At 34.3% G+C, this 15,081-nt stretch overlaps 2 protein-coding genes across 5 annotated transcripts in view; both read left to right on the plus strand.

Moving 5' to 3' along the window:
* Positions 1 to 15,081, plus strand: part of LOC142349648 (uncharacterized) — a 105,099-nt gene that overhangs the window by 74,545 nt on the left and 15,473 nt on the right. Inside the window, exons 6-8 of one of the 2 annotated variants that reach the window (XM_075401364.1) lie at positions 344 to 393; positions 1,740 to 1,865; positions 8,644 to 8,995. In XM_075401364.1, the coding sequence (XP_075257479.1) occupies positions 344 to 393; positions 1,740 to 1,865; positions 8,644 to 8,995 (528 nt within the window). The remainder of the gene's footprint in view (positions 1 to 343; positions 394 to 1,739; positions 1,866 to 8,643; positions 8,996 to 15,081) is intronic. The other variant, XM_075401365.1, reaches the window with a different exon arrangement.
* The window catches only part of LOC142349646 (zinc finger FYVE domain-containing protein 1-like), a 482,388-nt gene that overhangs the window by 4,048 nt on the left and 463,259 nt on the right, over positions 1 to 15,081 (plus strand). The gene's annotated exons all lie outside the window — the stretch shown is intronic.

The raw sequence follows: 15,081 nt of genomic DNA on the forward strand, positions 1-15,081 counted from the left end.
GCATCTGAAACCTATTTTTTCGGAACAATGTTTCGAATATCAATTCAGCAAAAACTTTTCAACTTTTATGTCCTTCATAAACGCTTTGGAAACGAAAGTTGAATTTTACTTTAAATTAAATCAGTTGAGGCCGCGACCACTTCTTGTGCACACCAGACATTCAATTCAAAATTAGCACTAATTGAAAAAAATTAGCACTAATTGAAAAATTAGCACTAATTGTATTTAAACCAGGCAATTTGATATTTTGACAAAAACAGACATAAACTTTTATAACAAAAATGCCTTTTCTCATAAAACAGCCCATAAGTCTCGGCTCGGGGGAAATAATTGTTATTTTTAGGAACAGTATCAGTTTTGGGTGACAATGACTGGAATTGACTTGAGCAATGGGTACGTACAGACAGAAATAGACAGTTAGTTATATTAAAGATTTGAAAATTGAAAAAAAAATGTGGACGATTTGTGGGTCGAACATTCTTAAGAAGTTTGGATTAACTCGGCTTCAGTTTGCAACATTTTAAAATATTTAATCATTGCCACTGTAGATGAATAAAGGATCTAACTAAATCTCCATTTCTTAATAAATTTAATAACCTCTCGCTACGCAGGCAAGGTGGTGGAATTATCAACGGGTTGATCCTGACAAAAAATAGCCTTGATTAATTAGACTGTCCAGAAGAAAAGTTGACCATATTTTGAAATAGTGCAAACTGCCAAGAAATAATTCAAAAAAGCAGGTTTGATTCGAACTCTCGAGACAAAATGAGGTTTTTTGACTATGAATTGAAAGCGCAACAAAATTCAGAACCGTAAGACCATTTATCAGACCGTGTGATCCCGACTGAAAAGAAAGCTATATTTATTAGTCTCACAGGATGAAAAATTCCTTTGAATAGTGGCGTGGTAGCTTTTAAAAGTTACTTTTTTTTAGAAAGAAAATTATATCAATGTGATTTTTAAACAAAATTGATGTTTTCAAATTTGTACTTAAGTAATTTGAAATATTATTTTATTTTGTTGCAAGTATATTTAACCGCATGTTTATAGTTTTAAATTACTTGTTTGAAAAAATGATCAAGCTCAGACAAGAAGTTGGCTTAATTCAAAAATGTGAGCAAATTTGAGACATAGAAACAGTATTTGTAGGAAAAGACCAGCATAATCCGAAGAAACGGACAGTGGAAAAAACGTGCAACTATGATTCGACAATTCCGCGACTATTTTCGGGCAAATTCTATATAGTGGACGTATGATTTGAACTCAAGCTTTCGTCTATCTTCAACTAACATGATTGAAAATTGATCTACTGTGTTTGTTTCAGTTGAACACCAACGACTATCGTTACAAATTTAAAGTAAAGAGCAAAAAAATTAACAAATTGAGATCAAATTATTTCACTGTATTCGTCTCTGTCACAATAATTACTCGGATTGATCCGGCCTCCCCCTCCAGTAATCTTTTACGACTCACCCCCAGGCGCACGTGCTGTTGTTACATAGTAATATGCTATATACTCGGTGCACCAATTCCTAAAATTCTTGCCAATTTCCTATTTCCCATTGGCAAAGTTCGAAGAAATCTCACCAGGAATCTTATTGGGAATCTTATAAGGAAGTTATTCCATAATTTGTAAGTGAGAGACAAGAAAAAGAACATTGTGGGCAGAAACAGAATAGTTCCAATTACTTCACTTTAAAATAATTAATAAAAAATTACCTTAACGTATTCTGTTTCAGAAAATACAGTCAAAACTACTTTGTGGAGAAGTCGTCTGACCTGAATAGTGAAGAGTGTATGGAATGTGATCAACCACCTTCTGATGTTGTGTTTGTGTTTGATGACAGTGGAAGCATTGGAAACGAGTACGTATGCCCGAGTTTCAAATGAATTGAATGCTAGCTAAGTTCAATTTTTGCAACCGAACGCAGACGAGATATAAAAGAGATTATTGCAATCGCCCTGAGTGAATGTAGTGTAGAAAAAGAAATTGTGATGGTTTTGAAAGAACGTCAAGAAACTTAGAAGTTATTTTGATAAAGTGTCAGAAAACAAAAGAAGAACTTACCTGACAAACTTTATGGCTATGTCGATAAGTAATGGCCACAAAACTAACTGAATTTTAATTTTCCTTTGGCGCTATTATTAACTTATTGACCGATCATTCAGATGTCACAAATTAAATTTTCTCACCCACAGAAACCTGATTCTAACATTCACACAACTCCTACTGATGAAATCGATTGCACCAGGGCAAAAATTATTCTAATGAAATTTAACTTAGGAAGTCATGTCTGGGATTTAGAACCAAGATCTACTTACATATCAACCAAGTAAGAATTTCTCAGCTAATCCAAATTTTCTCGTTATATCTGCACATATGTAAGTACTATAAATACCAGCTATTTTTTTTTAGCTCAAAATTTAATTTAAATTAATGTAATTGAATTCTTTGGCCGTGTTACCGACAACAACAATGGTGTTCAGACCCCCAAGAGACCAAAACTTGGATCTGCAGAATGCTGAACACTGCACTGCATGGATGATATTATTGGTGGCAAAAAGTTGTGCAGAGAAAAACAAGGACAAAATCAACACAGAAACACAGACGGTACCATAGTGGACCTTGAAATAACGAAATTTTTTTCTTAAAAAGTATACGCTAGACGTAATTTCTAAACATAGGAGCCTCATAAGTTCTAAAAAGTTTTTAGACACTCCTTTTTGAAAATATCACAAATGAGACTCAAAATTACATTTCTGCAATGGACAGAGTACTAACGGCAGAAAATTCCGTTCCAAAGCGCATGATGTAGGGATATTAGACGACAATTTCCTAGCACGTCACAGAGAAGAAACGTCTCACAGTGCATTCTATCGTTTCATCGAAAACAGTTGCTAGTCCCGAGGAACGTTGTGTAAAAATAAATTTGTCTCACAACTGAGGGACACTGAAGCAAATCATAGACAAAGAAATTGACTCCAACGGAACGAAATTGCACAAACATAAAGCGGAAAGCATTGAGGATTGTCTTGTAGTCACGAGATTGAAATATTTTCTACCCAGAAGACAATTTAACCTACAGGAAGGTCACAAACGACTCAAAATTCTCATGGCAGCGGACAAAAAGATCTCGATGAGAGCATCAGCTAGAATCACAAGATGAGCACTAGAAATGATGGCCTTCAATTTTGAGTTGTATTAAAAACCAGGAGATAACCTATGCCGATGTTTTGAGCAGAATTGATTTTAACAAAGATGAACCGGACAACGATGGAGTGTGCATCGAAATCGACAACGTCTACCCCACTCAGATTATTTTGCTTACCACATAAATATTCAGAAAATACTGGTAGCAAATAGAGAATTCCGGGACATAATGAAAAAAATCAAATAAGAGAATTGGAAACTAAGTTCGGAGGTGGAGAACGAATACCATCAACACAAAGATGTATCAATCATTCACAGCCGAGTCAGCTTCAGAGTTGTCAGTTCTTTCATTCCTCCCAAACTCAGATACTGTTTTCGGCAAAATTACATGAGCCACATTCTGGGAAGAATTCAATCGAAGCATTGTTCAGAATGATAGCCTGCTGGCCTGGTTTTACTTGCAACGTTTAACAAATTGTTATTAATTGTAATAATGGTTAAACGAACAAGCTTATTCGACGTTTGGGAACGGCTTTTTTTGTACCGGGACCAAGTTAATATCTTAGTAACACTCGACGCGGGTTCAAGCTCGATGGAAATTTTTCCCGTCGGAAATCGAACACCAGAAAGGAAAAATTTCAATTAGTGAATCTTGCAAACTTAGGAATAACTGAGACATGAGTAATTTGAAAATAGTCCCAAAACTTGTAAGTTGTGAGCCTAGAAATTGATCCTTATGAAAGTGCAATGAGCTCTGGGAGTTAATAAAATCAATTCAGCCGTATATTAATAAAATCAATTCAGCCGTATATCATCCCAGGACTAATGGACAAGTTGAGGGGGCAGTTCAGACAGTGCGACGGATACTTCAAGCGTAGAGTCCCAATCAGCACGTCTCTTGTGCAGCATTCCTGCAAATATCATTGACAACACAATGCAACAGTTCAAAAACAAAGGGGGGAAGCTATAGATGAAATAATACTTGGAAGCACAGTTAAACTACCAGCAATAGCAGAGATTAGCTTGTCGAAAACCCTTTTATTCAAGAATAATAAATAGACAAAAACAATTTCTGTGGCTTTAAGCATTGGAAAAGCTTGAAACAACTTTCTTAGACAGCCTGAAACATCTATTATGACTATTCTAGTGAAAGACACTCAAACTACCAAACTACATAACAGCAATGTGAAAAATTGACTGCCAATGCTGCAGACCATATCTCAATCAGAATCATAAGTTAAGACCACAGATGTGGCACCCTCTAATAAAGCAGAAACTTCTGCAGCTACATCACCTTAAGGGCAACACAACCTGGATCATCCGAGGCTTCGCAAACCTCAGCAAGTAATAGATCACAACCCCATAGACTTGGAGAACCTACGCTTTCCAGTTTAGTAAAGAAGGAGGGAGAAAGACTGGAGTTTTCTGAAGTTTCAAAATAACAATAAGAAACCATGAAATTATTTTGTTAGTCTGAGAAAAAAGGGGAATTTACCTGAAGAAATGTGTTTGTGCGATAACATTACGGCATTAAAAAAATTTTGATTCAAGTTTCGTCTTTGCGCTGTAATTATCTTAGTGATCTAGAAATCAGAAGCCAGAAGTTTTTTCTTCCACCTCAAAGAAACTTGATTCAGACATCCATTGACCTTCAACTGATGAATTGAGTCTTAACAAGGCAATATGTTATTCCCAATAAAAATGACAAAAAAGAAAATCACGCCCATGATTCGGAACTAAGATTCTTTTACTTGTCAATCAAGTAAAATGTTTATTGCCAATCTAAATTGTCTCATTCCACTATTAGAAATAATGTTAAATTTTATAAACTTTGCAATCAGTCTTACCAACCACTTCAGAATCCACCAGTCATTGGTCATTTTTAAATGGATTAACTAGTATTTTTACAGCCGCGTAACTAAGGTATGTCCCACTAAAGTGTTACTTTGATCGGTTTTTCAACTTGACCTGTCGCAATCTAGACTGGTCTCAAAAAGTAGCAAGCAATATAAGATTGTAGTCTCAAAAAAATTTTCTTTCTTTTTTGTGATTGATTTTCTTTTGGACTAACCCATAGCAACCAGACATGATTCTTATTTATTTTTGCTACGACATTTATCAGCACAAAGACTTTGCCAGATTTCAAATGAACAGGTTTTTAAAAGAACTGCATGTAACACATTTCGCGGAATTCGTTTTCTTAAATCTCATTGAAGTTTTCTACCGTTTTGAACAAAATTTTGCCTTGAATTAGAAGCGATTGTTGTTATGAGTTAAATTTTTAGACACTTCGTATTGAAGGTATCACTAATAAGATTCAAAATTATGTTTCTTCAATTGACAGAGTAGTAACTGCAGAGAATTCCGTTTCAAAGCGCATGATGTACGGATATTAGACGACAATTTTCCTAGCACACCTCAGAGAAAAAATATCTCACAGTGCACCCTGTTGTGTTGTCAAAAAACCCAAAAACGTTACCAATCCCGAAGAAGGGTTTTTAATAATAAAATTATCTCTCAACTGAGGGATTCTGAAGTGGAACATCGAAAACACTCCTATGGAACTAAATTACTCAAACATAGAGCGGAAAGCATTGACGAATGTCTTGCAGTCACAACATTGAAACATTTTCTTCACAGAAGACAATTTAACCTACAGGAAGATCACCAACAAATCAAAAATCTCATTGCAGCAGACAAAAAAATCTCGATGACAGCATCATCTAGAATCACAAGATATGAACTAACTCTGATGGCCCTCAATTTTGAGTTGTATTAAAAACCAGGATGCTTTGATCAGAATTGATTTAAACAAAGATGAATCGGACAGCGATAGAGTGTGCATTGAAATCGACAAAATTAACCCCTTCAGACTATTTTGGTGACCAGAAACTAATTTAAAAAATACTGGTAACAAATAGACTATTTCGGCACATTATAAAATAAATCAGGTTTTGGAATTGGAAACTAAGTTTGGAAGAAATGATACCAACAACAAAAAGATGTATCAATTCCAATCAAATTCGTATACTTGGTTTCGGCGAAATCACATGAGACTCATTCTGGGAAGAATTCAATCGAGGCATCGTTCAGAAAGATAGCCTGATCGCTTGGCTTTACTTCAGACGTTTAACATTTTGTTAGTAATTTTAAGCCTGGTCAAATGAACAGGCTTATCCGACGTTTGGGAAGGTCTCTTTTTGGACCGGGACCAAGTGAATATCTTAGTAACTCTTGACGCGGGTCCTAGCTGGATGGAATTTTTTCCCGCTGAAAATCGAACACCAGAAACAAAAATATTTTAATTAAATAATCTTGCAAATTTCAGAATATCTAAGACATGAGTAATTTGACAGTGGTCCAAGAACTTGTAAGTGGTGAGCTTAAACATTGATCTTTTCAAAAGTGCAATGAGCTCTGGGAATTAATAAAATCAATTCATCTGTGTATCATCCCAGGGCTAACGGACTAGTTGGGCAGTTCAGACAGTGCAACGGATACTTCAAGCGTAGAATCCCGATCAGCACGTCTATTGTGCAGCATTCCTGCAAATACGCATCGGAACACTTCGAAAGCGAGTGGCAAAACAATAGCAGAGATTAACTTGTGGAAAACCCTTTTATTCAAGATTAATGAAAAGACAAAGACATTTCCTGCGGCTTTAAACATCAGAAGGCTTTAAACATATTTTACAAACAGCTTGAAACATCTATTCAGACTCTTCTGGTGAGCGACAGTCAAACTACCAGACTACACGAGAACAATGTAAAAAAAGAACAGCCACTGCTGGAGACCATATCTCAATCGGAATCACAAGTTAGGAACACAGATGTGGGACCCTCTAACCAAGCAGAAACTTCTGCAGCTACATCAACTGCAGAGTGACTACAACCTGGATCATCCGAGACTTCGCAGACCTCACCAAGAAATAGAAAACAACCCAATAGATTTGGTGAAACTCCCCCAATAAGTTAAATAAAGAAGGAGGGGGAAAGACTGGAGAAAAAGTTTCAAAATAACAAAAAGAAACCTGGAAATTATTTTGTTAGTCTGTGAAAAAAAAGAAGAACTTTCCTGACAATTTGTGTTTGTGCCATAAGTAATGGCATAAAATTAAATTGGATTCAAGTTTCGTCTTGGCGCTGTAATTCTCTTAGTGGTCTATAAATCAGATGCCAGAAGTTTTATTTCTCCCACCTCAAAGAAACCTGATTTTTTTTTGAGAAATTGGATTCAAGTTTCGTCTTGGCGCTGTAATTTTCTTAATAGTCTATAAATCAGATGCCAGAAGTTTTATTTCTCCCACCTCAAACAAACCTGACTCAAACATCCATTGAACTTCAACTGATGAATTAAGTCTTACCAGGGCAATATTTTTTTCTCAATAAAAATGAAAAAAAAATAGAAAATCACGTCCGTGGTCCGGAACCAAGATTCTTTTACTTGTCAATCAAGTAAAATGTTTTTAGCCAATCTTAATTATCTCAGTTCTATGTTTAAAATAAAGTTCAAATTAACAAACTTTGCAACCAGTGTTACCAACCACGACCGAATTCAATAGTCATTGGTATTTTTACAGCCGCGTAACTAAAGTATGTCCGCAAAACTGTTACATCGATCGGTTTTTCAACTTGACTGGTCGCAACCTTGACTGGTCCCAAAAAGTAGCAAGCAACCTAAAATTGAAGTCTCAAAAATTTTTTTGGGTCCTTTATGTGATTGATTTTTTGTTGGACCGATCCATAGCAACCCAGACATGTTTTTTATTATTTTGCTACAACATAAATCAGCTTGGACACGTTGCCAGATTTCAAATGAACAGGTTTTTAAAAGAAGTGCATGTAACATATTTTGCGGAACTCATTTTCTTAAAACTCCTTGAAGTTTTTTTTACTGTTTTGAACAAAATTTTGCACTGGAACAGAAGCAACTGTTGTTATCAGTGAAATTAGTGTTCTGCTTAAATGTATTGCGGAACAAAACAGCTGATAATTAGAAGAAAACTCTACAAATATCGCGGAAAGCCATTAAAGAATTGATTGCGAGTCAAGCAATTAGACAGCCGATGCAGAAAAGTTAAATGATTTCACTAACTGTTTTATTGTCATTAAAATCTAAAAAAAAGTATCATACGGATATCAATCTTGTTATAGAGACCACATAGTGTGTGTGTCTAACCCAGGTCCAGGTCATTTTTCAAAGTCACTTATGATCAGACTATCAAAAACGCACCGGGGGGGGGGGGGTTGCGGTGCGTTAAAAAAACGGTCGAGGACATTTCTGTGCCTGCCTATAGTCTGATCATGGCCAAATCTGAACGAGGTACAGTCCGAACATGCCCAATTTTGAACGAAAAAAGGCACTCACATTTTTATAATGGTGAATTCTAAACATAGATAATTTTGAACTAGTCAAGAACGCACCCAATTTCTCGGTCTTACTCTTTCAATCGGAACGTCTCGTAGTTTTTCAGTTAGTGGTTTTTCTTTTAGTGGCTTCGAACAACAGAAAGGATTTATAAGAACAGTTGTGTCTCATTTGAGCGACACCTTGGCTACAGACGAATCCAAGCTGGCTCTTGTTGTCTTTTCTACCACAGTTATCTTCACTATGCCATACACCTCAAGCGAAAGTACATTTCTTGCAGCTCTCAATGGTCTCCCTCATACCGGACAAAGAACCAACCTTGCACAGGCTCTACTTTCGGCTGCCAGCATTGTACGAACGGATCCAAACTCACGAAAGGCTGAAAAATTGGTGAGAAAAATTGTCTTTTTCCTTACTGACGGAGCAGGCAATGAAGACACTCACCTGTATGACGACGCAACAAGTCAAATAAAATCGGTAATTATTTCAAGGGAATAGCAATTGTTGTATAGTTCATTCCTGTTACCTGACGAACAACAAAACGTTTTCTTTTTTTCTTAGCCGCTTGAAAGGTTTACAATTATGAATAAAGAATCTCGGTGATGCATCAAAATGGCACTCAATTCTCTATTGGTCAAAACTTTCACCTCCGATTTTTAACTAATGTCAGATATCTGCTGACTGTAAATTAATCTTTTTAGTAGCTGACGTATTAAAATAGTCGAATACTCACTGGATGCACCCTGGCAGAATTCTTTTTAAAGTCTTAATTTTCACAATGTTAGACAATTTATACTGCACTATTTAACAAATTGTAACATTGTGTTAAGATGACTGTAAAAGTGAGTGTACTGTAAAGGTAAATTACCTAAAAAGTTGAGGTAAATTGTGCAGGAAAAATTACCTGAAATTTTCAGGTAGTGTGCAGGAATGCCAAAATACATGCACAGTTCAGGTAAATTTACCTGAATTTAAGTAGGAACCGGGTTTAAGCAAAGAAGGTTTATAATTGGTCTTTAGGTCGCAGCCGCTTCCCTGGAAGTAGATATGTTTCGGTACCTATAGATGCTTGTATTGAAATCGTCCCAGTTTATTTTAAGAAGAACCATACCCAGACCGGAGTTACAAACAATTCACCACTGAATTACACAATCTTTATTCTGTTTTTTGCTATGTCCAGTGTTCTGTTTAAGAAATCTATTAGACGTTTTATTTTGAAATTGAGGGTTAAGTTCAACATGAACTGTCTATAATAGATTCCCTTACCGAACCCACCCCTCCCCCCGACCCCAAATTTTTTTTCTTTCAATGGAAGCCTTAAAGATCGAATCTCGAGTATTCTCTAAGCAGCCTTGTATTTGACCTGATCAGACTCTGAAGCAGGCCTGGGACACTCTCTGATTTTTTCTGAATCAGGCCAGATCGTCTCTGTGGACTTTTTACGGGTTTCTTAATCAGAACACTCGGCGCAGTTTAAAAAGAAAAAAATAGTGTATTCAGTGCTGAATTTTCGGTCCTCACCCCTCTTGAGGGGGGAGGAACTATAAACTCAAATGGGTTTTTTTTGTTCAGTCAACTTTCGCCGATTGATATACTCATCGTAGAGAGTTGACACTGGTATCATTGGAAAGCTCGTCTAGCGTAGAATATGGAATTAAAAAGATTTTTTCAATTTTCGTTTTCTACAGGGAGTTATCGATGTTTAAATTTCTGAGAAAAGTAGAGTGAATTCACTTTTTTTGGTTCACATTTTTCGAAATTTTTGCTTAAATTTTCGTCAATTTTGCTAAAATTTGTTAAAATTTTTCAAAATAGTGTCGTTGATTTTATTTTTAAAGACAAAGAAGCATTGTTGATTTTTCTGATTTAATTTTTTTGGTCAAAAACTCTGGATAAATATTTCAAAATTCAGCCGTTTATATCAAAACAACACAAAATAGGCTACTTTAGTCCACTTTGATTAAACTTGCCGGTAGTACACGCCCCAAACAACACTAATACAATCTTTGTAGACTCAGAAGGGGGCTATTCTTACTTCAGATTCCACTGAGAATGCTCTGTAATTAAAATTTAGCCGTTTTTTGCTAACTTTACTCGTTGATAATCAAAAATGCAGAAACTATTTTTGAGTTTTCAACCAACAAATTATCTATATGTACAACATTTGAAAAATCGACTGTTCCTAACGGACAAGAAAAATTAGCAGGGCTAGTTTTGGGCCAATCTTGGACTGTTACAATCCAAAAAAAATCGGGTTGTAATCAGTCGGTCTTTTTTTTAGAAAAAGACTTTTTTTAATAATAAAGAATAGAACATATCAAATCAAAGCTCGGGAGTGATAGGTCCAACCAATTTGCTTGCTATACAGCTCTAAGCTAATTCATTTAGTTTTTTAATTGAAAGTTTATGGTCGTTTCTTTTTTTAAAATAATTGACTTCTCAATAAATAGTGGCTTAATTAACTTTTTCTCTATTTTTTTCTTAATTTGTTCAACTTCCAGCTTAGTGTCAGCAAAGAAAGACTGCTTCGTCTTTCTACTGATTTAACATTTATTCTTTGTTGCAGTTTTAAGCCCGAAGTTATTGTTTTCTGGCTTTGATACCACAAGAATTCAGATTTTTGTTTGTTTTGATATTTGGGAGTTTTTCACGTTTTCTAATTTTGTCACATTATCACATTATTGACAGTTCTCATGTCACCTTATTAGCATTCAGAATAAAGCACAATTGAACATATTAAAGTTCTGAAAGATATACATCATCGTTTTAACGGCCTCGACGCCTCTTTCTTGAAGAAATCAATTGAATTTTTTAATTTTCTCTCTAACTGTCATTTATATTTTGTCGTTTCGGTCGTATGAAATTTCCTGTATAGTGATAACTTTCATTGGCTTTTCACGGAAGAATAGAAGAACCGATATTCTGATATTAGTAGATAGCTGATGGCTTTCATGACTTTGAAAACAATCGTTTTCCAAAATTAAAAAAAAACTTTTTAACTTCGAAATTTTGTTTTTTTATGTTTTTTTTGTTACCTAATCTCGTTAGTTAACTACAGGTCATATATGACATTATGGGTGTCAAGGGAATAAAAGGGATTGGTGTCCCAAAATCTTTTTTTAAAGAATTTGTTATGACCTTACTGGCTTCGACAACGGTTTTTCACAAAAAAAAGTAAATTAAATTGATTTTTGTCATATTTGACGTTCTTTTTGTAGATGAAAGAAATCTAAGAATTCTGATTGTAATCAGTCTGTCTTTTTTAAAAAAAAATTACTTTTTTAATAATAAAGAACAGAACATTTCAAATCAAAGCTCAGAAGTGATAGGTCCAGTTGGCTTCCTAAGCAGCTCCAAGCTAATGCATTTAGTTTTTTATTTGAAAGTTTATGATCGTTTCGACTATTAAGAATAATTGATTTTTAAATAAATAATGGCTGAATGAACTTTTCCTCTATATTATTTTGGTCAACATGTAGCTTAGTGTCAGCAAAGAAAGAATGCTTCTTCATTCTACTGATTTAAAAATTAGTCTCAATTTTGGTTATAAGCCTCAAGTTATTGTTTTCTCGCCTTGATACTACTATATTTCAGTACTACATTACAATTTTTTTTGTTTTTAGATATTTGCCAGTTTTTCACGTTGTCACATTATCGCATTATTGGCAGTTCACATGTCAGATTATTAGCCTTCAAAGTAAAGCGCAATGGAACGTATTGACATCCTGAAGATATAGATTATCGTTTTGACGTCCTCGACACTTATTTGTTGAAGAAATCATTTGAATTTTTTAATTATGTCTTTAACTGTCATTTTTACTTTGTCGTTTTGGTCGTATGAAATTTCCTGTATAGTGATAGGTTTCACTAAATTTTCATGAAACAATAGATGAGCCGATATTGTGATATTAAGAGATAGCTTATGGCTTTCATGACTTTGAAAACAATCGTTTTCCAAAACTAAAAAAAAACTTTTTAACTTCGCATGTTTGTTCTTTTTATTTTTCTTTTCGTTACATAATCTCGTTAATTACAGGTCACACATAACATTATAGGTGTCAAAGAAAAGTGGCAAAGGGTATTGATGTCCAAAAATTTCTTTTTTCTTAAAGAATGCGTTATGACCTTACCGACTTCGACACCGGTTTTCCACAAAGTAAGTAAATTAATTTGTTATACTTGACGTTCTTTTTGTAGATGCAAGATATGTTCTGGACAATTGCAGGTCTCAAAGGCTTCCATCGGATGAATGAACGACCCTATTTAAATCATTTATTTTATAATTAACGTCTTTCATGACTTTGGATATAATTTTGTTTCGAAAAGAAAAATCAAAATTATACAAATTATTACATACTTTTGCCCTTTTCTATTTTTGTCTGCTTTTTACCTAGTCTTACTAATAAATGGCCACATAATACATTATAGATGTCTGAAGAAGGCGCAATCGAATGTATTTTGAGGGTCAAAACATGGCTTGACGGTTTTGACAGCGTTTTCTGGAAAGTTTCAATTGAATTTTTGTTCGTTGTTTTTTGTTGTTCTTTTTTAGCCGCTTAAAAAAATTAATAAGGACAGGTCCTAATGCCCTTCTATAGAAACATTGGTAAACGTAAATCCTTGGGATTTTTTACTTGATTTCGAATGGTTTTCATTACTTTGAAGTTAATTGTTTTAAAAAAATAAGCGAGTTTTTTAGCTTTACTGTTTTTGTTCTTTTTTGTCTAATTGTTACCAAACCTTTTTATGGTCTGGTCCATATCTATTCTGGTTATTTATAAGCTATTTTGTTTAGTTTTAGGTTCATCTGACAGTATGTTGACTTTGTTATTAAATTTTGTTTTTTTAAAACGGACAAAAAGTTTTTGATGTAATTAATGTTTGTTGTTGTTGTTGTTTGATTTTGCTGTTCGTCTTGACTCGCTTTCTTAATTTTGGCATATCACAGCAATTTAAGGCTTCCATTTTTACTCCACTGAGTTATTTGCTTTGGAGGGTATCTTATCGTTAATACACAATTTTTTTGAAAAATACTTGGGCTTTTTTGGGTTTTTTGGGATGCCCAAAAAATAAATTTTGGGTTTTCTATCTGTTCCTCATTTGGTAGACAATTATGCCAAAATTGTGGATGGACCGGTTCGGAACCATATGTGGCATCGCACATTGCTGAGCCGCCTTGTTTCTTATGTATTTGAATTTTAAAGGCATGCAGCTTTACAAATGACACCAGATTTTCGGGTTGGACATAGAATTATTTAATAAAACATTATCTTGACGAAAGGTTGATTTACAACAGAAATTGTCTCTAGTCTCCTGAGAAGACTGAAGTTGTATTAAAAATGGTACTGAAAAGGAATTTATATTTAATCCAGTGCAATATCTGAAATTATTGCGTCAGCCTGCAAAAAAAATTAAAATTCAGGTTAAAGATCTGCGTTTTGAATCAAAACGAGTTCTATATGGATCAATTTTTGAACTTTTTGATTATCAATTTAAGCTTTTTTCTTGTTTTTCTTCCGGAAACTATCAAATGAAAAGAATTAATTTGGAGCTTACCATCATTTCAACGTATTCAAGCTGTTGTCAGTTCAATATGCTTGAGTCAATTCATTTTTTTATTAATGCTGGTAATTGTTCATTAAAACGACAATTTCCTCTAATTTCAATTGTTCATGTTATGAAAAATTGGCTATAAATTGTTTTTACCCTAAACTGGCATCACCTCGGGTTGGGCTCAAAAAGTTTTAAAAGGTCACTTTCTGCAATCTGTGTTGGGTCATAAGAATTTTATCCATGAAATTAAAATTGTGTTTATTGTAGCGGCAGCACCCCCAATTTTTCATTTTTGTTACTGCCCGAAAATTTTTTGTTCAGATAAAAACTTTGAGGGAAATTAAGGCAAAGATTCGCAGCAAAGAGCACAATCCGAATGCGGAAAAGGAACAGAAATATGATTTAGATCAGAATAAGATTGCCACGCTCTGTATTGAAATCTTTTATTACCAAAAAACTAAAACTTAGATCTTATTATAAGAAAGGCCGCCTCTAACTTCTTGCCGCAAACAAAAGTGGTAACTCCAATCTCTTGTAATATTTTTTTAGGGCGTTCTGAGCAAATTCCAATTGATCTTTTCTCAATTGCTTTGATGAAGCATTTCATAAATGTTCTAAATTTCTCCTTTTTTGACAGAAATTCATTCAAAGCTTTATATAAAAAGTGATAGATAATGATGGATTTATACTGACTGAGAGGAATAAATCAATAAGGATGCTGAAAAAAGTCTAAACAGAAAGACAGGAAAAACACTAAACCTAAACCTTAACAGAAAACAAGAAATAAAAAAAGCAAAGATTTTAGTTCAGAAACATCAAAAATGCAAAACGTGCGAAATGCGTGAAGTGAAAAGACTGAAACTTCCAACACAAAGATAACTGTTTTATTCAATTGAAGCTATACTTCATTGAGTTAACAGTCATATTAAACAAAATCGTTGGATTGTTTTTGGAGCATTAAGTTTTAATAGTGTTTTGCTTTTTGCTTGACTTAACCACCTTCTGGCACT

Source organism: Convolutriloba macropyga, chromosome 11 (genome assembly GCF_964194025.1).
Source record: "Convolutriloba macropyga chromosome 11, txConMacr16.3, whole genome shotgun sequence".
In the NCBI taxonomy this organism is placed as follows: Eukaryota; Metazoa; Xenacoelomorpha; order Acoela; family Convolutidae; genus Convolutriloba; species Convolutriloba macropyga.